This window comes from Anomaloglossus baeobatrachus, chromosome 7 (genome assembly GCF_048569485.1).
Source record: "Anomaloglossus baeobatrachus isolate aAnoBae1 chromosome 7, aAnoBae1.hap1, whole genome shotgun sequence".
Taxonomy (NCBI): Eukaryota; Metazoa; Chordata; class Amphibia; order Anura; family Aromobatidae; genus Anomaloglossus; species Anomaloglossus baeobatrachus.
The window spans coordinates 274,508,084-274,532,956 of NC_134359.1; the positions used below are offsets into that span (position 1 = coordinate 274,508,084).

General features: G+C 45.6%; 1 protein-coding gene across 1 annotated transcript in view; it reads right to left on the minus strand.

Moving 5' to 3' along the window:
* LOC142246722 (uncharacterized) overlaps window positions 1-24,873 on the minus strand; it is a 294,524-nt gene that overhangs the window by 29,239 nt on the left and 240,412 nt on the right. Inside the window, exon 11 of the mRNA XM_075319777.1 lies at window positions 16,906-17,008. Coding sequence (XP_075175892.1) covers window positions 16,906-17,008 — 103 coding nt within the window. The remainder of the gene's footprint in view (window positions 1-16,905; window positions 17,009-24,873) is intronic.

The window sequence follows — 24,873 nt, forward strand, 5'->3', positions numbered from 1 at the left end:
GAAGGTGTGTCAAAACTCTTAGAGCCGCCCAGGCAAACTTTGATAGGGTATTCATTAGAGTAGGTGGCGCTAGGCAGCGGTTGCTAAAGGGATTAGGTCGCTCAAAAGATAAGTATCATACAAGATCCATAAAGCATATGAATCCCGTCCATATATACCATAGCGTTTACAGTGATATAAACGCTATGGTATACGCTATACGCTATGGTAACGCTTTGTACTCTGTGCCCCCCATGATTTATTGGTAGTTATTTTTAACCCTTCCTTGCTGTCTATACGTGTGCAACCTTTATTAATAAATTTTGTATTTTTGCATCATACTCGCTGTTCTCCTGTTCTTCTACTAAATGAGTAGTGCATGCACTCTGCCGGTATACATATGACGGCAGAGTGCTTATTACATGGCTCTTCATGTGAGAATTGTTCTTATTGTATGCTTTTCTGTGTTTTTCACAGCACCTTCTCATTTGAGCATGGACTTCCGTGCCCGCGACCGGGCGTGGCACGCATGTTTTGATGACGTTTTGCGTGAGCACCGTAACAGCACGACCAGTGATGTTAACCCTCCCAATCATGAAACTACCATTTTTAAATATAGGGAACTTCTAAAAAAGAGGTTGAAAATCTGTTGGAACCGGGCCCTGTTAACCCGATATCTGGATGGGGACATTATCCCCCGGGGGCTGCGTGTCCAGATATTCCCCTCCTTCCCGGTGGAGGATCCCTCCTTCCGGGAGAAGTGGGAGTCTCTGGCCCACGCCTGCTCTAGGGGGTTCCTGTCCCTGCTCAGGGACCACAATAATACCTCCTTATCCGCCATGGAAGCAGAATTGGAGGAATTAGAACGATTGATTAAGACCAACTGCTCAGCTGAGAGGATTACCAAGATGGAAACGGAGATTGAGCATGAGATTTCCAAGTTAGAAAAAGAGATCAGTGGCCAGAAATTGAAGAAATATAACAGGGATCTCTCAGATTACACCAATACTTCAGTCTATAGATGGCACTCCAGGTCACGTCCGGGTTACCGGACCAGGACTCTGTCTCGTGGGCAATCTGTCTCCATGTCTTCATTGGCTTCCGCTGGCGGTTCATCCTCTGATGTGTCAAGTGGAGTATGTGATTTTGAACAGAGTGTGGGAGCCCGTGTTAAGACCATTAGAAATATACAAACAGCCGTCAAACAAAATGACAAACAAGGAAAAAATAAATTACAGGTGATTAACCTCTCCTCACGCACTCTTTCTGACACCCAGCTGGATGTTCTGGCCAAAGGTTTAACTTTTTCTCCAACTAACAATTTTGAATTTTTTTCAGCTTTGAAAGACATCCATTTATTCGCACGTAAAATGGTCCTTAAAAAACTTCACCATAAACGAGACAGTAATGGTCTGGATAGCCCTGCTGAACAGGAGGCGCTACAGGTCCTTGAGGATCTTCTACTTGAACAGTCCAGTGTCTCTACAGGTGTGTTCCCTGCTTCACTACTGCCCAGATCTACAAAGTTCCCCCCCTTGTCGCTATGTCCTGCTGTAGATGTTTTCACCAGACTGGTGACTGATGAATTCAAACAAATCTCAGTCAGAAGACAGGGTGATAATTTAACTCATAAACCAAGAACTGCTCTTACTCAGCTGATTAATTATAATGATATCATCATCAAACCAGCAGACAAGGGGGGGAACATTGTGATCTGGGCAGTGGAAAATTACGAAAAAGAAGCCTTCCGGCAACTTCGTGATAGGGGTACTTACTTGAAACTACCCCATAATCCCTTACAGCGCTTTTCATTGGAGTTGTCCAAAATCCTGGAGACGGCGCTTGAGAGTGGCATAATCAATAAAAAAATGATGGAGGGGCTCTCCACGAAATATCCTAAGATACCGACCTTTTATTTACTACCTAAAATCCATAAAGATGCCCTTAGTCCCCCGGGGCGCCCTATTGTGTCCGGCATCGAGGGTTTGTGTGACCCAATATGTAAATTTATCGATTACCATCTTAAACCTATTGTTGAAACCTTACCCTCGTATGTTCGTGACACGACGGACGTCCTCGGGAGGATTGATGGCATCTTTATGGATCAAGATATGCTGATTGTTACAGCAGACGTGGAGAGCCTCTATACGTGTATATCACATTCAGATGGTCTGAGGGCGGTCCGCCTCTTTCTTGAAATGAGCGATCGGGATGGCGAGTTGAACCTGTTCATCCTCGAGATGCTCCACTTTGTCCTTACACATAATTTTTTTATTTTTAAGGAAACTTTTTATTTACAGCAGCGCGGCACTGCCATGGGGGCGGCCTGTGCCCCTTCGTATGCCAACCTCTTCCTCGGCATGTGGGAGAGGTTGGTATTTGGCGATGGGGGCATAGGCGCCAGCTCCCATGTGCAGTGCTGGCTTCGATACATCGACGATGTATTATTTTTTGGGCAGGGCACAGTGGAGCAGCTTGATGAATTTATGGGTCAACTTAATACTAATGATTTAAATATTAAATTGACATACAAATACAGCAGCAGGCGCATTGACTTCCTTGATATTAACATTGAAGTGGATTCTCTATCATCTATACAGACAACCATGTATCGTAAATCCACTTCAGTCAATGCCCTGCTGCATGCATCGTCAGCTCATACTTCTTCTACCATACGCGCCATCTCGACCGGTCAGTTTTTAAGGATCAGGCGGATCTGCTCCTCTGACCAATCATTTGAAAGACAGGCCACAGAACTCAGGCGCCGTTTCCAGGATCGCGGATACAGTAACCGCTGCATTAAAAAGGGATATTTGTGGGCTAAGAACACCCCCCGCATTCAGCTGCTTCAGTATAAGTGTAAACAACAACAACCACAGACTGATCTCCCTATTCGTTTTATAGGGACTTTTAACAACCAATGGCAACTGATGCGGGAAATCCTCAGGAGACACTGGCCTGTTCTACGTACAGATCCAATTTTGGCTGATATTTTACCTTCAGGTCCTCTCATGACAGCTCGCCGAGCGAAAAATCTCCGTGACATCTTGGTAAGGAGTCACTATGTACCTTGTCCTCCAAATCCTTTCGGCACTCGTGGCCCTTTACAGGGATGTTTTCCCTGTGGGCGTTGCGTTGCATGTCCTAATATCCTTCGTGCCATGACTTTTTCATCATCGGACGGTACACGGACTATGAACATACGGCATTACATCACCTGCACCACCACGTACGTGATTTATTATGCTACTTGTCCGTGTTGTCTGGTATATATAGGTCTTACATCACGTGAGCTGCGGGTACGTACCAGAGAGCACGTACGTGACATTCGTGGTGCAGCAGATGTCACTGATGAGAGTCTCCTGAAGACACTTCCGCGGCACTTCAGGAGATTCCATAAGTGCGATTCCTCTGGCCTTAAGGTTAGAGGCATTGATGTTATCCGTGGCGGCTCCCTGGGTGGTGATCTTAAAAAGCGAATGGCTAAAGTTGAAGCCCGCTGGATCGCCACCCTTGGCACTTTAACGCCTGCAGGTTTCAATGAAAACATCAGTTTTGTTTCTTTTCTATAGGGCCCTTTTTGTGGTTTGGTTTTGTTTTTCTTTTTATTTTGGTTTCAATTAGATACTGGCCTTCTCTTTTTCATCTGGTCTATTTTATTATTTGTTATTGTTTTTAAATTTGTTTTCACTTTTCTACCTTTAACTCATTTTTTATTATGGTATGTGTGCTCTGCCTCGCTAGTCATTGTGTGTGTATTTACTCTGCTTCTCTTTACCATTTTTTGGCTATAGTCGCTCTCTGATGTACTTTCTGATCCATCGTATGAATCTCGGAATAATATTTCCAGTATTTGATGTTCCCAAGCCGGTGTCTACAATCCTCATGGCTATCTTTTAATTTCATGGATGAATACCGAACGGATGTCTTCTCGATCCACGTCATCTATTTATGGACATTCTTCATTGGTTATATGCTTTTTGAAACACTGCCCTTTTTCCTGGAGGATCATCATTCTTTTGATTAATGTGTATTCATGTTTACATATCCCCATACTGATACTCTCTTCAGGGTTGAAATTGTATTACAGGTGGATGGGTGGTTTGTTTGGAATATAATCCCCCCCTCCTCCTTATGCATTTTACTGTGAGGGGTTGTTTGGCCTGGTAGTTACATCTATTTGGGGCACTTCTATGGATATGCCACTACCCTGATGCTTACTGACGCCCTTGCTCTTGGCGGTTTATCTAGGGGGTCGGCGTCCTGCCCTTTTGGTTACGCGTACCTGGGGCGGCACGCCTGCACTCCGTGATATTCACTGCTGATTGCAGGACCGGTCCGTTTTCATCAGTTTTTCTTATCTAGTCATTTCATTCACCCCTCTTCTTCTTGTCATATATACATATGCCCATGCTATATCTTAGGTTGCTATAGCAACCATTGATATAAGAAATTTGTTTTATATTTATAGCATGGGGATTTAGTCCTTTGAAAGACACCTTCCATCGTTTCCTTGTATTTTGTACACATCCCGATATATATAATTTCTTCTGTGTTAACCTTGAAATGATTTTTATTGGGATGTTTTATGGGTATTGTATGCCCCCCCTTTATCTAATGGCAGGGGACTTGGTTTTGTATGAATGCCCTATTTGTCTTACTTATCTGCTGGTTGTCACGGAGATAACTATCTTCTGTTCTGTGGTAAGACAGCCAGGGGCGGGATTTCCGGGAATTCCCTGTCTGTGACGCCCCCTGCCCTGTCAAGTTGTTGTCAGGGCTACGCATTCTTAACTTCTTGTGCCACAGAGACAATCTCCCCCATGTCAATACAGCCTGGGGCGGGACTCCCGGGAATTTCTTTGTCCGTGACACCCCCTGCCCCGTCAAGTTGTTGTTAGGGCTACGCGCCTTCAATGCCCTGTGTTATGGAGATTATTCTCCCCTCTCCAGGCTAACACAGTCAGGGGCGGGACTTCCGGGAATTCCCTTGTCTGTGACGTTGCCCGCTTTGCTTGGCTTTTGCCGGGTTGGATCACGTTGTTGTCGGGGTGACGCATCTCTGACACCACGTGTTCCTTCCCCGCTTGGTCAGAAGGCGGGACATCCGGACTGTCGGGCTTCTCCTGCACCATGTCTACCAGTATGTTTTTTACTATTTATATCACTGTAAACGCTATGGTATATATGGACGGGATTCATATGCTTTATGGATCTTGTATGATACTTATCTTTTGAGCGACCTAATCCCTTTAGCAACCGCTGCCTAGCGCCACCTACTCTAATGAATACCCTATCAAATTTTGCCTGGGCGGCTCTAAGAGTTTTGACACACCTTCTCCTCCCCCTGGGCTCCCGCACCTGATTGCAATGTTAATTCCCCTTGGGGCTTTTTATACCTGTCTAGCACACTCTACCAGTAGGATTTTCTCACTTGAAAAAGCAACAGCACCCTCGCGAAACGCGCGTTGGTAGGCAATCCTGCTCCTTCTGGGTATGTACACTTTATATTCTGCTTGGCTATTTGAACCTGTTATTGTCACATCTTCCCTTGCAATACCTCTTAAATCCCAGTTTTTACTTGTATGAGTCCTCTGGGACCCTGGTTGTTTGATGCACTTGCACTTCATTGATAACTTCTTTTTATGCTGTTATTAACCGTTCCAGGTATTCCCACTGAGCTACATCCCTGTTTTCTGGGGTCTCTTTATGATAATCATGACTATTTCAGATATATACCAATGATCCTGACTTAGCTGTCGGTTTGGTCCTGCCTCCTCAGAACATGCTTTTGCATTTAAAATCAAGTATGTTTCACATCTCACACCTGACCACTGTAATCTGAGTTGGCAGATACTAACTAAAAAAAACTTTCCCCTCCCCCCCACACAGTGGCCCCCCAGTGAGCCCCCCTTTTTTTCTCTGTTTACCCTAAATCAATTTTGGTATCACCTCCCACACGGCTAACAGAGAAGATAGGTCTCTGGGTTTCACTTCTCCCACGGCTAGTTTTGACCATGCGCAATTTCTATATGCCTCTTTGTACTCTGTGCCCCCCATGATTTATTGGTAGTTGTTTTTAACCCTTCCTTGCTGTCTATACGTGTGCAACCTTTATTAATAAATTTTGTATTTTTGCATCATACTTGCTGTTCTCCTGTTCTTCTACTAAATGAGTAGTGCATGCACTCTGCCGGTATACATATTACGGCAGAGTGCTTATTACATGGCTCTTCATGTGAGAATTGTTCTTATTATATCATGGCTGGGTATCAAAATTGAGGGGGACCGCATGCAGGTTTTTAAAAATTATTTATTGAAACATTTTTTATAAAAAATCTGCATGCGGTCCATCTTATTTTGTTACACAGCCAAGATAAGCACACGGCTGGATGCTGCAGCCTGTAGCCATCTGCTTTACCTGTGCTAAGTATCCGAATATGGGGGGACCCTAAGCCAATTTTATTTATTTTTACACCAATCTAGGAACTCATACAGCGTCTGTGATTGAAAGCTGTCAGACACACAGGGTGGGGGCGCAGTATGACTGTAACCAATCACAGACACCGGCACTGCCTATGGGCGAGGGTAGTAGTGCCTATGTATGAAGGATAATGAGTGACCCCGGAAGCAGCGTTACAGCCGTGTGTGAGACCGGTAAGTATAACACGCTTGCTCTAATTCCTCTATCCCTTCTACCACCATTTTAAAGCAAAACCTACAAATAATTCCTAAAAGGAATGGTCTGGTCCAAGAGGATAGACATAGAACCTAAAAGAATAGGTGACCCCTAAAGTATAACGCCAAAATTGTTAATTAGGGGAAAACCCAAACGTTACTACAGGACCACAATATAAATGCAAAAGGGAAAAAAAAATTATTGAAACCATTTATAAAGGAAGGTGAAGCAGTAAAACAAGGAAGAGTGGCTGAGATGGAAAATGCCACACAAGGGGAACAGAGTAACATACACTCCAACCAACCTCCCTAGTGACACCCAGTAAATAATAAATATTATTCTGTTTTTAATTTCCCTATCCTTTTTTTTTTAGGTCCGTGTTGAGGATAAGAATTAAGTAACTAAAAATACCTAATTCAGCCATTTCATAGACTCAGGTATATAGTTTAGTAGATGTAAACTAACACACATATTTATCAATGCTTTTGTTCCTTACTAACACGTATATATGTATATTGCATATTTAGTGATTTTCCTTAACACAGTATATACCAGCATATGTAATTTTAAAGATGGCTGCTGCATCCTGGACAACTCACAAAGAAGATGATGAACAAAGGAATTCCTAAAGTTTTGACTGACCAATCCAACAGAGACTATGCTAATTCCTATATGTCCTGAGTCCAGCCTGCGATACTTGTTTGGACTGTATTTTGTCTACACTCTTCACTTCTCCGGGAACTATAGAAAGTTTCAAACAATAAAGACCAGTTGGTCAGCGCCCGTCATGGAGAAGGTCCATAACCGATATAGTGTCTGTTATCGTTCTTTCTCGCGTGCACACATGACAATATAATTTGGAACAGCAGTCAGATTCCGAGGGACCGCTTGAGTCTCATCATCATCATCATCATCATCATCATCATCATCATCATCATCATCATCATCATTTTAACCTTAACATCCCTTTTGGATTGTGTCCATAGTTTTTCTCAGATTGGTCATTTACACCTATTGAGTATTGCGGAGTCGTCCATCAACTTCTGACAAGCTCCATCCTCTGTTTGCGATAATGTTGGTGGCATGTGCTCTCATTTGTTATTTTTTGATATGTATGATTAAATTGTCTATTATTTTCTTTTACTCCGGATTCTCTTTGGAGTGCTGGACTGATGTATGTACTGCCATGTTTTGTGTCACTAAACAATTGTGCAGGTTTATATTTGCATATACTTTTTGTTTATGTAATATCATATCCTTGCAGTCATCAAATATCCTGACATTTATCAAAGCGGTATCTGCTATCTTTACCCCTTTTTTGGTTATCAGTAATGATTCCACTTACTGAATGAGTTTGTCTTGCTCCCGGACACAGATGTAGTGTGCACGTGCGATGTCCCGGCCTTCAGCGAGCTGTGGTTGTTGTGGCGTCACCGTGGAGATGGAGGGGAATGAAGTAGTCCTCCTCCCCCTTTTTACTTGGTGGGCTGCCGCCGCGTCGTGCAGGGGGGCAGGACGGCGTGAGGCTGGGCGTATTGACCTGCTCTACTCTTTCCTCTATACATTCCCATGGACACATACGCGCCACACACATGCACTGTCCCGGACTATCGCGCACTGTGGTTGTTGTGGCGTTGCTGTGGTGATAGGGGGGATAACGTATGTCCTCCTTCCCATCATCCTCGGCGGGCCACCGCCGTATTATGTGGGGGAGCAGGACAACATGGCGCTGAGCGCGCTGATTTGTTCTATTTGGGACTTTGTGAAAAGGGGTATTTAAACCCTTCCCTCCACGTATAGCCACACCTCCTGACGAAGCCATTCAGGTGAAACGTATGTCGAGGTGCGTCCGACCTCCCTGTGCCCCAGGTCTTTGTGTGCTAACAGAATGACTCAAGGTAATGTGGGTTTCAATGGTCTGCATATATACAGTAATCATATATACAGTCATCGCCAAACATTTTGAGAATGACACCAAAATTATATTTTCACATGATCTGTTGCCCTCTGGTTTTTAATTCTGTTTGTCTGATGTTTACATCACATACAGAAATATAATTGCAATCATATTATGAGTACCAAAAGGTTATATTGACAGTTAGAATGAGTTAATGCAGCAAGTCAATATTTGCAGTGTTGACCCTTCTTCTTCAGGACCTCTGCAATTCTCCCTGGCATGCTCTCAATCAACTTCTGGACCAAATCCTGACTGATACCGTGTTTCCCCGAAAGTAAGGCCCTGTCTTACATTAATTTTACCCCCAAAAGTCCCACCCTGCCTTACTTTCGGGGGAGGCCTTACATTGGAAAAAAAATGACAATCCTCCCCCCTGCAGCCTCCCCATTGTTTGGGATCAGGCATCCACCCCTTCCTCCCCCCTGCAGCCTCCCCATTGTTTGGGATCAGGCATCCACCCCTTCCTCCCCCCTGCAGCCTCCCCATTGTTTGGGATCAGGCATCCACCCCATCCTCCCCCCTGCAGCCTCCCCATTGTTTGGGATCAGGCATCCACCCCTTCCTCCCCCCTGCAGCCTCCCCATTGTTTGGGATCAGGCATCCACCCCATCCTCCCCCCTGCAGCCTCCCCATACAGTGGTTCTGCCCCCCACTCTGCCACCACACACACTGACACATACGGTACCGGTACAGCCCCACACGGCACCCACACATATCGTACCGGTACCGTACACACACACACACACACACACTGACACATACAGCCCCATACAGCACCCATACACATACCGTACACACACACACACACACACACACACACACACACACTATATACACACACACACACACACACACACAGAGTTTCGGAACTTACCGTTACTTGTGCCGGGCTGACGATTCGGATGCCGGGGACGCTGGACCAATCGGAGCGAGCCTGCAGGCGGTGACGTCGCGGCTGATTTCGGCCAATCAGCTGCGAGCCGGCTGACTGGCCAATCGCAGCTCGAGCTGAGGGCCAATCAGCTGCGAGCCGGCTGACTGGCCAATCACAGCTCGAGCTGATGGCCAGCAGGGAGCCTTGCGGGGGCCATTCACCGGAGGCGGACCACGGGTGGCACGAGACTGGAGAAGGCCTGGATGGAGCGAGGGAACAGCGGTAAGTTCCTGTACTTTCCCCAGGGACCCCCACCCATAGGCGGCCTTACATTCCCCGGCCCCCCCCCGCTACCCTGCCTTACAATCGGGGGGTGCCCTACATTGGCGGACCCCCCCGAAACCCCCACCCTGCCTTACTTTCGGGGGGGTCCTACTTTCGGGGAAACACGGTAGCTGTCCATTCTTGCATAAGCAATGCTTGGATTTTGCCAGAATTTGTTGGTTTTTGTTTGTCCACCCATCTCTTGATGATTGCCCACATGTTCTCAATGGGATTAAGATCTGGGGAGTTTCCAGGCCATGGACCCAAAATCTCTATGTTTTGTTCCATGAGCCATTTAGTGATCACCTTTGCTTTATGGCAAGGTGCTCCATCATGCTGGAAAAGGCATTGTTGGGCGCCAAACTGCTCTTGGACAGTTGGGAGAAGTTGCTCTTGGAGAACATTCTGGTACCATTCTTTATTCATGGCTGTGTTTTTAGGCAAGACTGTGAGTGGTGCGATTCCCTTGGCTGAGAAGCAACCCCACACATGAATCGTTTCAGGATGCTTAACAGTTGGCATGAGACAAGACTGGTGGTAGCGCTCCCCTCTTCTTCTCCTAATAAGCTGTTTTCCAGATGTCCCAAACAATCGAAAAGGGGATTCATGTGAGAAAATGACTTTACCCCAGTCCTCAGCAGTCCACTCCCTGTACCGTTTGCAGAATATCAGTCGGTCCCTGATGTTTTTTCTGGAGAGAAGTGGCTTCTTTGCTGCCCTCCTTGAAACCAGGCCTTGCTCAAAGAGTCTCCGCCTCACAGTGCATGCAGAAGCACTCACACCAGCCTGCTGCCATTGCTCAGCTAGCTCGGTACTGCTGGTTGTCCGATCCCGCAGCTGAAACAGTTTTAAGGCTATGTGCGCACTAGGCCGTTTTACCCGCGGATTTACCCGCGGTTTTGCTGCGGAAATTTCTTGAGAAATGTTTGTAATCTTTCTGCAGACATTTCCAAGAAAACCTATGGGGAAAAAAAATAGCTGTGCGCATGCTGCGTTTTTTTCTCAAGAAAATTCTTTGTGAAGATTTTCTTGAGAAAATGTGCATGTCACTTCTTTTCCGCAGGTAGCTGCGGTATACCCCCGGAATTTCACTCCATTCACTGTAATGTAATCGCGAAATTCCGGGGGTATACCGCAGGTAGCAAATGATGTGCGGTATACCCCCGGTATAGCCACGATTTACCTGCGGTAATGCTCATCGCTGCCTGCGGTTTTGCAGGGAGTGATGTCATGACAGAAGAGGAAGCGGAGCAGAATAAACACACACGTCACACTCCCTGGACGCCACACAGAAGCACTTCCGTGTGCCGTCCAGCGGGTGCCCGTGCAGTCTGTGTCCCGCCCCAGCCCCACCGCTGCCTGCTCTGCAGTGTCAGTGTCTGCCTGCAGTATCAGCAGCTTGTCACCCTGCAGTGCTGGCAGACACTGACACACAGCAGTGCGTGCAGCCGCGGGGATGCCGAGCGCTGCTGTCAGGAGGGGAGATGAGATCATTACCTGCTGTGACGATCTCCTGCCTCCTGACGTCACCGCTGTCATTGCCGTCTATGCCCGCGGCCCGAGACTGTCACTAGCAGTGACGTCATGGGCTCTCGCGATACTGCTGACAACGCGGCGGGCATAGAAGTCAGTGACAGCGCTGATGGCAGGACTGCAGGAGATCATCACAGCAGGTAATGATCTCATCTATCCTCCTGACAGCAGCGCTCGTCATCCCCTGCAGTGACCTGGGCTATTGATGTTAGCTCAGGTCACTGCATTGCTCTCCCAGCCAATGGGGAACATTCTGTTCTTCATGGACTGGGACAGTGACTATGGTATGGATCGCCGTGGACCCCCTCCCCCTTATTGGATTACGCTGGATCAGGATTTGATTGTTCTTGTCAATAAATTGGTGAAAGAGGGAATGTGGGGAGTGTTTTTTCAAATAAAACTTTTTTTGTTGTCTATTTTTTATTTCTTACTGACTGGGTTGGTGATGTCAGGTATCTGATAGACACGTGACATCACTAACCCCAGGGCCTGATGCCAGGTGACATTACGCATCTGGCATTAACCCCATATATTACCCCGTTTGCCACCGCACCAGGGCAACGGGATGAGTTGGGGCGAAGCGCCAGGATTGGCACGTCTAATGGATGCGCCACTTCTGGGATGGCTGCAGCCTGCTATTTTTAGGCTGGGGAGTGTCCAATAACAGTGGACCTCCCTAGTCTGAGAATACCAGACCACAGCTGTCCGCTTTACCTTGGCTGGTGATCCAATTTGGGGGGGACCTCACGTTTTTTGTTTTAAATTATTTATTTAATGTAAAATAACAGCGTGGGATGCCCTCTGCTTAGGATTACCAGCCAAGGTAAAGCTGCCAGCTGTGATTTGCAGGCTGCAGCCGTCTGCTTTACCCTAGCTGGCTACAAAAGATGGGGGGACCTCACGTCATTATAAAAATAAAAAATAAATAAATCTTTATTTTTATATAGCGCTAACATATTCCGCAGCGCTTTACATACATCAGGAACGCTGTCCCCATTGGGGCTCACAATCCCTATCTGTATGTCTTTGGAGTGTGGGAGGAAACCCACGCAAACACGGGGAGAATATACAAACTCCTTGCAGATGTTGTCCTTGGTGGGATTTGAACCCAGGACCCCAGCGCTGCATGGCTGCAGCACTAACCACTGAGCCACCATGCCGCCCATCATTTTTTCTTAATTATTTATTTTTTGGCTAAATACAAGGTTAAGCACCCTTTAGTGCCACATGAAAGTCACTAAAGGGTGCCAGCTTAGGAAATGCAGGGAGGTGGGACATTATATAGGTCTTTCTCACCTATCTATTCATCTATCCATCTTTCCCTCTATCCATTATCTGTCTATCGATTATCTATCTATTATCTATTATTTATTGCAGTTTAACATAAAAAAACCGCAGGGACCAACCTGCGGAAAAACCGCGGCAAAACCGCATGCGTTTTTCCCACGGATTTGGTGCGGTTTTTTTTACCGCAGGTGCGGTAATTTTCAGCTCCCAGAAGTTTCTCAAGAAATTTTCTTGAGAAAAATCACTTTTCTAGTGCGCACATAGCCTAAGATACGGTCCTGGCGTTTGCTGGTCCTTCTTGGGCGCCCTGGAGCCTTTTTGGCAACAATGGTAGCTCTCTTCTTGAAGTTCTTGATGATGCGATAGATTGTTGACTGATGTGCAATCTTTGTAGCTGCGATACTCTTCCCTGTTAGGCCATTTTTGTGCAGAGCAATGATGGCTGCACATGTTTCTTTTGAGATAACCATGGTTAACTGAAGAGAAACAATGATACCAAGCACCAGCCTCCTTTTAAAGTGTCCAGTGGTGTCATTCTTACTTAATCATGACTGATTGATCGCCAGCCCTGTCCTCAGCAACACCCACACCTGTGTTAATGGAACAATCACTAAAACAATGTTAGTTGCTCCTTTTAAGGCAGGAATGCATTGATGTTGAAATGTGTTTTGGGGGTTAAAGTTCATTTTCTTAGCCAATATTGACTTTGCAAGTAATTGCTGTTAGGCTGATCACTCTTTATGACATTCTGCAGTATATGCAAATTGCCATTAGAAAAACTTAAGCAGTAGACGTTGTAAAAATTTGTAGCATTCTCAAAACTTTTGGCCATGACTGTATATATATATATATATATATATATATATATATATATATATATATATACACATATACACACACACACACACACACACACTGTGTGCAGAATTATTAGGCAAATGAGTATTTTGATCACATGATAAATTTTATACATGTTGTCCTACTCCACGCTGTATAGGCTTGAGAGCAAACTAGCAATTAAGTAAATCAGGTGCTGTGCACCTCTGTAATGAGGAGGGGTGCGGTGTAATGACATCAACAGTTCAACACCCTATATAAGGTGTGCTTAATTATTAGGCAACTTCGTTTCCTTTGGCAAAATGGGTCAGAAGAGAGATTTGACGGGCTCTGAAAAGTCCAAAATTGTGAGATGTCTTGCAGAGGGATGCAGCAGTGTTGAAATTGCCAAACTTTTGAAGCGTGATCACTGAACAATCAAGCGTTTCATGGCAAATAGCCAACAGGGTTGCAAGAAGCATGTTGGGCAAAAAAGGCGCAAAATAACTGCCCATGAATTGAGGAAAATCAAGCGTGAAGCTGCCAAGATGCCATTTGCCACCAGTTTGGCCATATTTCAGAGCTGAAACGTTACTGGAGTATCAAAAAGCACAAGGTGTGTCATACTCAGGGACATGGCCAAGGTAAGGAAGGCTGAAAAACCACCACCTCTGAACAAGAAACATAAGATAAAACGTCAAGACTGGGCCAAGAAATATCTTAAGACTGATTTTTCAAACGTTTTATGGACTGATGAAATGAGAGTGACTCTTGATGGGCCAGATGGATGGGCCAGAGGCTGGATCAGTAAAGGGCAGAGAGCTCCACTTCGACTCAGATGCCAGCAAGGTGGAGGTGGGGTACTGGTATGGGCTGGTATCATCAAAGATGAACTTGTGGGATCTTTTCGGGTTGAGGATGGAGTGAAGCTCAACTCCCAGACCTACTGCCAGTTTCTGGAAGACAACGTCTTCAACCAGTGGTACAGGAAGATGTCAGTATTGTTCAAGATAACAGAGAGTAAACGGGAAAACGGGTTGTAAATCCGCGCCAAGGACTCAGAAGATTCAAAGGAGATTTATGCTTCTTTTAAATTTCAAATTTGATGTTCCTTGCTTGCTGTCCTGACGAAGGGAGTTGTGACTCCTGAAACGCGTAGACATGTGCATGCCAATAAAAGAAGCATAAATCTCCTTTGAATCTTCTGAGTCCTTGGCGCGGATTTACAACCCGTTTTCCCGTTTACTCTCTGTTATCCGCCATTTTTGGGTCTGCTGTCGGACTTGGATTCTCACATGCGTGCATAGTGGTTGTGACTGGCACAACCATTATAGGTGAGTGTAACACTTTCTTTCACCTTCCCGTCACCTGGGTAAGACCCTATTGCGCTTTCTTTTCTACAGCCCTTTTATCTACCGAGTATTGTTCAAGAAAAACATGATTTTCATGCAGGACAATGCTCCATCACATGCATCCAACTACTCCACAGCGTGGCTGGCCAGTAATGGTCTAAAAGATGAAAAAATAATGACATGGTCCCCTTGTTCACCTGATCTGAACCCCATAAAGAACCTGTGGTCCCTCATAAAATGTGAGGTCTACAGGGAGGGAAAACAGTATACTTCTCGGAACAGTGTCTGGGAGGCTGTGGTGGCTGCAGCACGCAATATTGATCGTAAACAGATCAAGCAACTGACAGAATCTATGGATGGTAGGCTGCTGAGTATCATCATAAAGAAAGGTGGCTATATTGGACATTAATTTTTTGAGGGTTTTGTTTTTGCATGTCAGAAATGTTTATTTCTAAATTTTGTGCAGTTATATTGATTTACCTGGTGACAATAAACAAGTGAGATGGGAATATATTTGTTTTTTATTAAGTTGCCTAATAACACTGCACAGTAATAGTTACCTGCACAAACAGAATCCTCCTAAGATAGCCAAATCTAAAAAACCCCACTCCAACTGCCAAAAATATTAAGCTTTCATATTTATGAGTCTTTTGGGTTGATTGAGAACATAGCTGTTGATCAATAATAAAAATAATCCTCTAAAATACAACTTGTCTATTAATTCTTTACACACACACACACACACACACACACACACGTACACAATCGCCTTATTTTTACATGATGCCTGGCACTGAAATGGTGTTGTTTTATTGGGGTCTGTTTGTGTTAAGCTAGGGTCACACGTAGCGACGCAGCAGCGATCACGACGACCTGACCTTATCAGGATCGCTGCTGCGTCGTTACATGGTCGCTAGTGAGCTGTCAAACAGGCAGATCTCACCAGTGACCAGCCCCCAGCCAGCAGCGACGCGTGGAAGCGATGCTGCGCTTGGTAACTAAGGTAAATATCGGGTAAGCAAGCAAAATGCTACGCTGGTTACCCGATATTTACCTTGGTTACCAGCGCACACCGCTTAGCGCTGGCTCCCTGCACTCCTAGCCAGAGTACACATCAGGTTAATAAGCAAACTGCTTTGCTAATTTACCTGATGTGTACTCCGGCTATGTGTGCAGGGAGCCGTCACTGGCAGCCTGAGAGCGTCGGACGCTGGTAACGAAGGTAAATATCGGGTAACCAAGCAACCTTTGCTTGGTTACCCGATATTTACCTTGGTTACCAGAATCCGCAGAAGCCGGCTCCCTGCACATTCAGTTCGTTGCTCTCTCGCTGTCACACACAGTGATGTGTGCTTCACAGCGGAAGAGCAATGAGCAAAAAATGGTCCAGGACATTCAGCAACAACCAGCGACCTCACAGTAGGGGCCAGGATGTTGCTGGATGTCACACACAACGACAGCGACGACACGTCGCTGCTACGTCACAGAAAATGGTGACTTAGCAGCGACGTCGTCGTCGCGGTCGTTGTGTGTGACATGACCATTAGTGTCTGCTTATGAGGCGTACACAGCATCACAGCAGTTACTAACCAGCTTAATTGCTGCTGTACAGACTTAATGAGTGGATAGCTCTGTGGAATGTCTATAGTGTGTGCAATCAAACAGTTTAACCTGTGAGTCGCTGACAAGTTTTCAATTTTTCTAGTTATGTATATGCTGCTGGAATTTACTCTACTATATGTAATTAACCCTTTACTGGGTGTCACTAGGGAGGTGGTTGGAGTGTATTTTACTCTGTTCCCCTTGTGTGGCATTTTCCATCTTAGCCACTCTTCCTTGCTTTACTCCATCACCTTCCTTTGTAAATTATTTCAATAAAATATTTTTTCCCTTTTGCATTTATATTGTGGTCCTGTGGTAACTTTTGGGTTTTCCCCTAATTAACAATTTTGGGTTTATACTTTAGGGGTCAACTATTCCTTTACGTTCTACACTATTTTAAAAGCGCCTGATTCAGGTCCCTATAGACCTGGTTGCATCTGCCGATCCCGGGTATCTGCGGGTCCGGCCATCACTAGTCATTACTCCTCGCCGGGGCGATTACCTGTAGGTTCCTCCTCTTTGCACCGCTTATCTCCCCACACATCGCTTTCTCCTTTCTCCATTATGGCTTCAGGATGAATCTTCCTCGGATATTTGCCTGGATTTCAAAACTGTGAAAATAATAAATGTAAAAGTCACCGAAAGAAGGAAAACTCTTGTGGAATGTTCTAGATGGAGGCTTTTACTAGAATCTCGTGTGGGCACTGAGCCACAAATCGCTGTCAACATCACCACCTCCTATATCACCAGTGCTGCCCTCAGAGTCAGTACAGCGGCACCTAGTGGTAGAAGCAGGCGTCACTGGAGCAGAGTCCGGTAAGTGTACAACAATATGACAGTGATTTCTTTCATTATTTTGTCTGGACTAAGGCTGAGCGGACCCCGACTGTAAAAGTCTGGATCCGCACAGTTTCAAAAATGCCGGGGTGCCAGACGCAGGCCCAGGATTCCAAGTGTACGATCCAGATTCAGCACTGGGGAACTTAAGGAAAAATAAAGAACACAAGAATTAAGCGAGCGTTTCATACTTACGGAGACTTGGTGTTATGGCAGCAAACTCCTTCCGGGTCGCGCATTCACTTCCTGTACTGTGCAATAGGCTCATCGCATGCACACAGCTTTTCGTGCTTTCCCCGCCCACCTGCTGTCCTGTCGTCTGTGATTGGTTACAGTTAGACGCGCCCCCAGCCAGTGACAGCGTCTGCCTGCAGTCATTGTTCATCATGGCTCAGTCATTGTCTGCACTCACAGCCGGTGGTTGTGCTCTATGGCCGCTAGCTGTGAGATGTAGCAGAGCTGTAAGTGTCGTGGGACCTCATGTGGATTACGCCGGACGTGCAGGGTGTTTGAGGTTAATAAAGTGGTGAAGGAGGGTGTGTTTTTGTATTTTATTCCAAATAAAGGATTTTTCTCTGTGTTTGTAGTTATTTACTTTCATTTAGAGGTTAGTGACACAGGTATCTCAGACACGAGTGCCATCACTAACCTAGGGTTTAGTAGCAGCTCTGCGCTGTCATTAACCCCTGCTATTACTCCGATTGTCATCGCACCAGGGCAACGGGAAGAGCCTGTAAAGCACCGGAATTGCCACATCTAATGGATGTAATACCGGGCGGCTGCGGGCTGAGAATACCAGTCCCCAGCTGGCTTTATCTTAGCTGGGTATCAAAATTGGGGGGACCGCACTTCATTATTTTTTTGTTTTTTTAAACTATTTATTTAAATTTAAAAAAAAAAAAGCCACATACGGTTTCTCTTAGGCCAGAGTCACACTTGCAAGGGACTCGCGCGAGTCTCGTATCACACGGCACAGCTGCACACTCTCCTGATAGGAGCGGGTCGGCCGTTGTGTTTCTATGGAGCTGCACGCTCATGTTCGGAGAGCGGCAGGCCATTTCGGATGATGTGATGCGAGTCCCTCGCACATGTGACTCTGGGCTTATTTTGATACACAGCACAGATAAAGCGCGACAGCTGGGGGCCGCAGCCTTGGGCTTTGTCTGTGCTGGGATCAGAATATGGGGGACCCTGCGCCGATTGTTTTATTTATTTATTTAATTTTATACCACCATACTGACCCGCAGACACTTGCACTGCTTTCCCAGCCCACCGGCCGTCCTGGCGCTTGTGATTGGTTGTAATCAGCTCACATGCTGCCACTTAGCGTGGGGGCGTGTGTAACTGCAACCAATTACACATGCTGTAGGGCAGGCAAAGCAGTGAAAATTCAATGAGAGTTAATTGTGGGCTCCGGAAGGGAAAGCGTGACCCAGAAGGAGCTTTCCGCCATGACACAGCCTCGGTGAGTACACCGCGAGCATTCCTACCCCCTATCCCTTCCACCAACGTTTTTTTAATCTCCAGATATTGATCTCCATAGACTTATATGGGTACCGGATTCCGGAGTGGATCTGTTTTTATTTTTTTGGTTTTTTTTTAATTTAGCAGGGACATGCCAGTCCCAGTTTTTGTGTGAGTTCGACTAGCACTAGTCTTGACATTTCGGATACCCTAATTTTTTTTTTTCATCGAATGTGAATTGTTTTGTTTGGCACTGTTGTAGTTTTGGGGTACATAGTATTTTGTTTAATAGTGTTCGAAGCATTTTTTTTAATGTTGTTCACTTGTGCTATTAATGAGATATTAGATCATCTGTTCTTTTTTATTTTTATGTGCAGCTCAGTATGGTCTAAACCAGGGGTGGGGACCTTTTCTGTGGCACCCGGGCAGATTACTGGGGACCGAAGCACTTGGGCTGGCAGCAGCTACCTGCTGGATGCCGTCCCTTTAAATCCCTATGTGCACTGCGAGGATGCGCCGCGCAGCATTCATTAATAAACTCTGCGTCGGAAAACAATTAGTTACTCACACTGAGAACTTACATGCTTTCCCCCAGTGCTGTGTGCCACTCCCTAGTGCTGTATGCTCCTCTTGAGAGGTCTATGATCTCCCAGTGCTGTCTGTGCCCCAGCCCCTCCTGTCATGATTTAAAGTTGGACCAGGAGGTGGTAGTTGAGGGCGAGGGCTTTCCTCCGATAAGCAAAATGGCCCCACTTCACAGGAAAACTGTTGTGGTTCTGGCTGGGTGTGTGAAGAGGTGTGGTGCTGTTCATTCCTCTCAGGAGGTTGCTTCTTGCCACTGTCTTGGGCAGTCCAAAACCGAATCGTGGAGGAAACGGAGACAGATAGTTCTTATTAGGCTGAGGCCACATGGGGATTACTATGAGTCCTTGCATGACACTCTGCTCACGCTCGCAGCACAGCAGCAGCCAAGTGTCATGTGACTGTAGGCCAATCAGACCACAGCTGCGGAGGGGAGGGACGGCGCTGCGGAGGAAAGGGAGGAATTTATCGCCCTCTCTCTTCCGTTGCTGGCTGATGCAAGAATCGAACTGCACTCACGTTACACCGGTGTAACGCGAGTGCAGTGCGATGTTTCTCTCACCCCATAGACTTGTATGGGTGCAAGTGAAACAGGATCGCATTGCACCCGCAGCATGCTGCAACTGTTTTCTCAGTCTGATTTGAGCTGCGTCAAAATACTGCAAATTGCTGGATCCTGACTATACTGCACGTAAACATATGTGAACGCTGGCATGCTGATAGACAGGATCCTGCTTGCTCTACTGAGCATGCTCAGAAACCAGCCTGGGTGATCAGTCCCTCTCTCCCCCTCCTGAGAGTTGCGGAGGCTCGTAACCAAGGTAAACATCGGGTAACTTGCTTGGATACCCGATGTTTACCTTGGTTACGTGTGCAGGGAGCCTGGCTCCTAGCAGCTGCAGACGCTCGTAGCCAAGGTAAATATCGGGTATCCAAGCAAGTTACCCGATGTTTACCTTGATTACGTGTGCAGGGAGTCCGGCTCCTAGCAGCTGCAGACACTCGTAACCAAGGTAAATATCGGGTATTCAAGCAAGTTACCCGATGTTTACCTTGGTTACGTGTGCCGGGAACCCGGCTCCTAGCACCTGCAGACGCTCGTAACCAAGGTAAATATCGGGTATCCAAGCAAGTTACCCGATGTTTACCTTGGTTACGAGCCTACGCAGTGCCTGTCAGATGCCAGCTCCCAGTCTGTGACGTTCAGTTCCCCTCATTCCCGCTCACATGACTCCATTGCCCGCCCATAAACTTCAAGTGACAGGATCCTGCAAAATAACACTTGCGTTTGCATGCGTTTTTCTTTGTAAAAACAGGATCCGCTTTTACAGCAAAAAAAAGTTCATGACGCATGTTAAATAAATGTAGTGTGAAAGCAGCCATAAGCTCGCTTTACACGCTGCAATATATCTTACAATGTGTTGGCGGGGTCACGTCGTAAGTGACGCACATCCGGAATCGTAAGTTACATTGCAGTGTGTGACAGGTACGTGCAATTGCTATTGAACATTAAAACGTTCATTGCATGCACATCGTTCATTTCTCTAGAATTGAACGTCAGATAGTTCAACGTTCCCGGGGTAGCACACATCGCAGTGTGTGACACCCCGGGAACGATGAACAGATCTTACCTGCGTCCAGCGGCTCCCGGCCGGTAATGCGGAAGGAAGGAGGTGGGCGGTATGTTTACATCCCGCTCAGCTCCGCCCCTACGCTTCTATTGGCCGGCTGCCGTGTGACATCGCTGTGATGCCGAACGTCCCTCCCACTCCAGGAAGTGGACGTTCGCCGCCCACATCGAGATCGTATGGACGGGTAAGTACGTGTGACGGGGGTTAATCGTTTGTGCGGCACGTTCAACAAATTGAACATGCCGCACATACGATGGGGGCGGTTACGATCGCATACGATATCATATGCACAATCGTAACGTGTAAAGCAGGCTTATCACACATTTTTAAGACCTGTCCTTTGTTGCTCATCCCCCATCCAGTAAAGTCACCTCCAGGGGAGAGATCAGGATAATTACATTTTATGGCTTTTCCTGTTGATGTTCTCCCTGCACCTCTGGATTGTGATGTGGAACTTCAAGGAAATGCAATTCCCAGACACAATAAGAAAATAACAAAGTCACAGGAATCCTATTACAATGCAATGACATGTCCCATGACTCCGGTTTTCTTTTTTATTGTATAAATTGAACATGATGCACACATGACATATTAAATATTTGCAGACCAATATGAGACATCGGAGCCGAGATCCAGTACCGTTTATACCACTTACATTTACCATAGGGGCTTGTCAGGGGCGTTGGTAAGGTCAGGAAAGATCAAGAAGCCACGAGATATATTTTGCCACCGATCCTCCCACCCAAACAAAAATGTAATACAGCAGTCTGCACCCCCGTATCTCCAAATGCAATATGGCGTCCGCTAATATTTCCAACCAATTTTGTGTTCCAACAGTCAAATGGCGCTCCTTCCCTTCTGAGCCCTGCAGTGCGCCCAGACAGTAGTTTTCCACCACACATGGGCTATCAGCGTACTCAGGAGAAATTGCACAACAAATTTTGGGGTCCAATTTCTCCTGTTACCCTTGTGAAAATAAAAGAAATTGAGCTCAAAGAATATTTTTATGGAAAAATGTGATTTGTTTTTTATTTTCACAGAAATACTGAAGCACCTGGGGGTTCATGGTGCTCATTACACATCTCAAAAAAATGCTTGAGGGGCCTAGTTTCCAAAATGGGGTCACTTTTGATGGGGGGGTGTTCTACTGTTTAGGCACATCAGGGGCTCTCCAAACATGATATGGCGCCGGCTAATTATTTCAGCCAATTTTGCTTTCAAAAAGTCAAATAATACTCCTTCCCTTCCAAGCCCTGCCATGCGCCCAAATAGAAGAATTTTACCACATATGAGGTATCTACGTACTCAGAAGAAAATTGTACAATAAATTGTGGTGATTTTTTTCCTGATACCCTTGTGAAAAATGCAACATTTTATGGCTAAAATAACATTTTTGTGTGAAAAAGTAAAGTTTTCATTTTCTCCTTCCACATGGCTTTGTTTCGTGTGAAGCACCTAAAGGGTTAATAAACTTCTTCGATGTGGTTTCGAGCAGTGTGAGGGGTCAAGTTTTTATAAAGGTGTTAGTTTTGGGTGTTTTCTGTCTCCTAGGCGTCTCAAAGTGACTTCAAATGTGATGTGGTGCCTAAAAAAATGGTTTTGTAAATTTTGTTGGAAAAATTAGAAATTGCTGATGAACTCTGAACCCTTCTAAGTAATGTCCTAACAAATAAAATTAGATTTCAAAAATTGTGGTGATGTAAAGTAGAGATGTAGGAAATGATATTTAGCAATTATTCTGTGTGACATAATTCTCAGATTTCTGGGCATAAAATTTAAAAAAGTGTGGAAATTGCAAAATTTCGTCAAATTTCCTATATTTTCACAAATAAACGCAAAAAATATTGTCATAATTTTACCACTAATATGAAGTACTAGCTGTACTACCCGGCTTCGCCCGGGTTAATAACTTATGTTAACAAAATAGAATGTATTAACAAAAATGTATTCTGCACACAAAAACCACAAAACAATTAGATATAAATGTAATTATAATGTCTGTCTCCCCCTCTGTATATATCTCTGTGTCTCTCTCTCTATCTCTTTGTCTGTCTCTTTCTCTGTCTATCTCAATTTCTTTCCATCTATCTCTTTCCCTGTCTGTCTCTTTCCCTCTCTTTCCCTGTCTGTTTTCCCTGTGTCTGTCTCTTTACCTGTCTGTGTCTGTCTCTTAACCGGTCTCTCTCTTTCCCTGTCTATCTCTTTCCCTGTCAGTCTGTCTCTTTGTGTCTGTCTCTTACCCTGTCTATATCTGTTTCTTACCCTGTCTGTGTCTGTGTCTGCCTCTTTCCCTGTCTGTGTCTGTCTCTTTCCCTGGCTGCATTGTGACACGCCAAGATTCCATTTAAGGGCGTGGCTGCGCATTCTTCTGAAGTTCTGGCTGCACTGTGGCTCCCAGCTCCATTCGTTTTAATGGAGGCAGGTTTTTTGGTGAATAACTGTAAAGTGCTGGGTTAAAATTTCCCCTCAAAACAAAGCTTATGACGCTCTCGGGGTACAGAAGTGTGAGTGTGCAAAATTTTGTGGCTGTAGCTGCGACGGTGCAGATGCCAATCCCGGACACACACACACACACACACACACACACACACACATTCAGCCCTGTCTGTCTCTTTCCCTGTCAGTCTGTCTCTTTGTCTGTGTCCGTCTCTTTGTGTCTGTCTCTTACCTTGTCTATGTCTGTTTCTTACTCTGTCTGTGTCTGCCTCTTTCCCTGTCTGTGTCTGTCTCTTTCCCTGGCTGCATTGTGACACACCACTTTCCCTGGCTGCATTGTGACATGCCAACATTCCATTTAAGGGCGTGGCTGCACATTCTTCTGAAGTTCTGGCTGCACTGTGATCCCAGCTCCATTCGCTTTAATGGAGGCAGGTTTTTTTGGCAAATAACTGTAAAGCGCGGGGTTAAAATTTCCCCTCGAAACATAGCCTATGACGCTCTCGGGGTCCAGAAGTGTGAGTGTGCAAAATTTTGTGGCTGTAGCTGCGACGGTGCGGATGCCAATCCCGGACACACACACACACACACACACACACACACACACACACACATACACACACACATTCAGCTTTATATATTAGATAATATGTCACAAAAAACAACGTCAGAATCGCTAGGATCCGTTGGAGTGTTCCAGAGTTATAACCTGTTAAAATGACACTGATCAGAATTGCAAAAAATGGCCGGGTCATTAGGGTGAAAACCATGCTCTGGGCTAAAGGGGTTAATATAGGTAGGAGTAGAGGCAACAAGGCTTTAAAAAATAAAGCCGAAGTGATGATGATATAGTTGTGGGTCAAATTCTGACTAAATTCTCATCCACGTCTATCAGTGTCCTACTGAGAGACATGTTCGGGCCTCTAATCAGCACGTGACCATAACTGTTCAAAATGCATACATCCGATCACTACACGGGGAATACAGGGGAATCCTGACAGTGTGCACTGTGATCCATCACCGTTATCAGTCTGCTGTCACATAGGGTCTAAAGAAATCTGTCTACCGCTCGGATAACAGTATTGAAAAAAAAAAAAATGTGGCCTGGAAATTGCATGTTCTCCTTAGAGTTGATTCATATACACTCGCTTCCATTATAAAACAGACAAAACATTCCAGCTAAAGAAGCCTCATATGAACTTTTTTCTCTTTCTCTGTGTAAATGTTAGGGGTACTTTGCACGTTGCGACATTGCTACTGCGACATAGTCGGGGTCAAATTGAAAGTGACGCACATCCGGCGCAGGTAACGACGTCGCAACATGTAAAGTCTAGATGCACCGATAAACGATCGCAAAAGCGTCGTAAATCGGTGATCTGTGTAGTGTCGGAGATTTCCATAATGTCGGACCGATAGGAGATACGATGTTGTTCCTCGTTCCTGAGGCAGCACACATCGCTGTGTGTGAAGGCGCAGGAGCGAGGAACATCTCCTTACCTGCGTCCGGCGGCTCAAGCCGG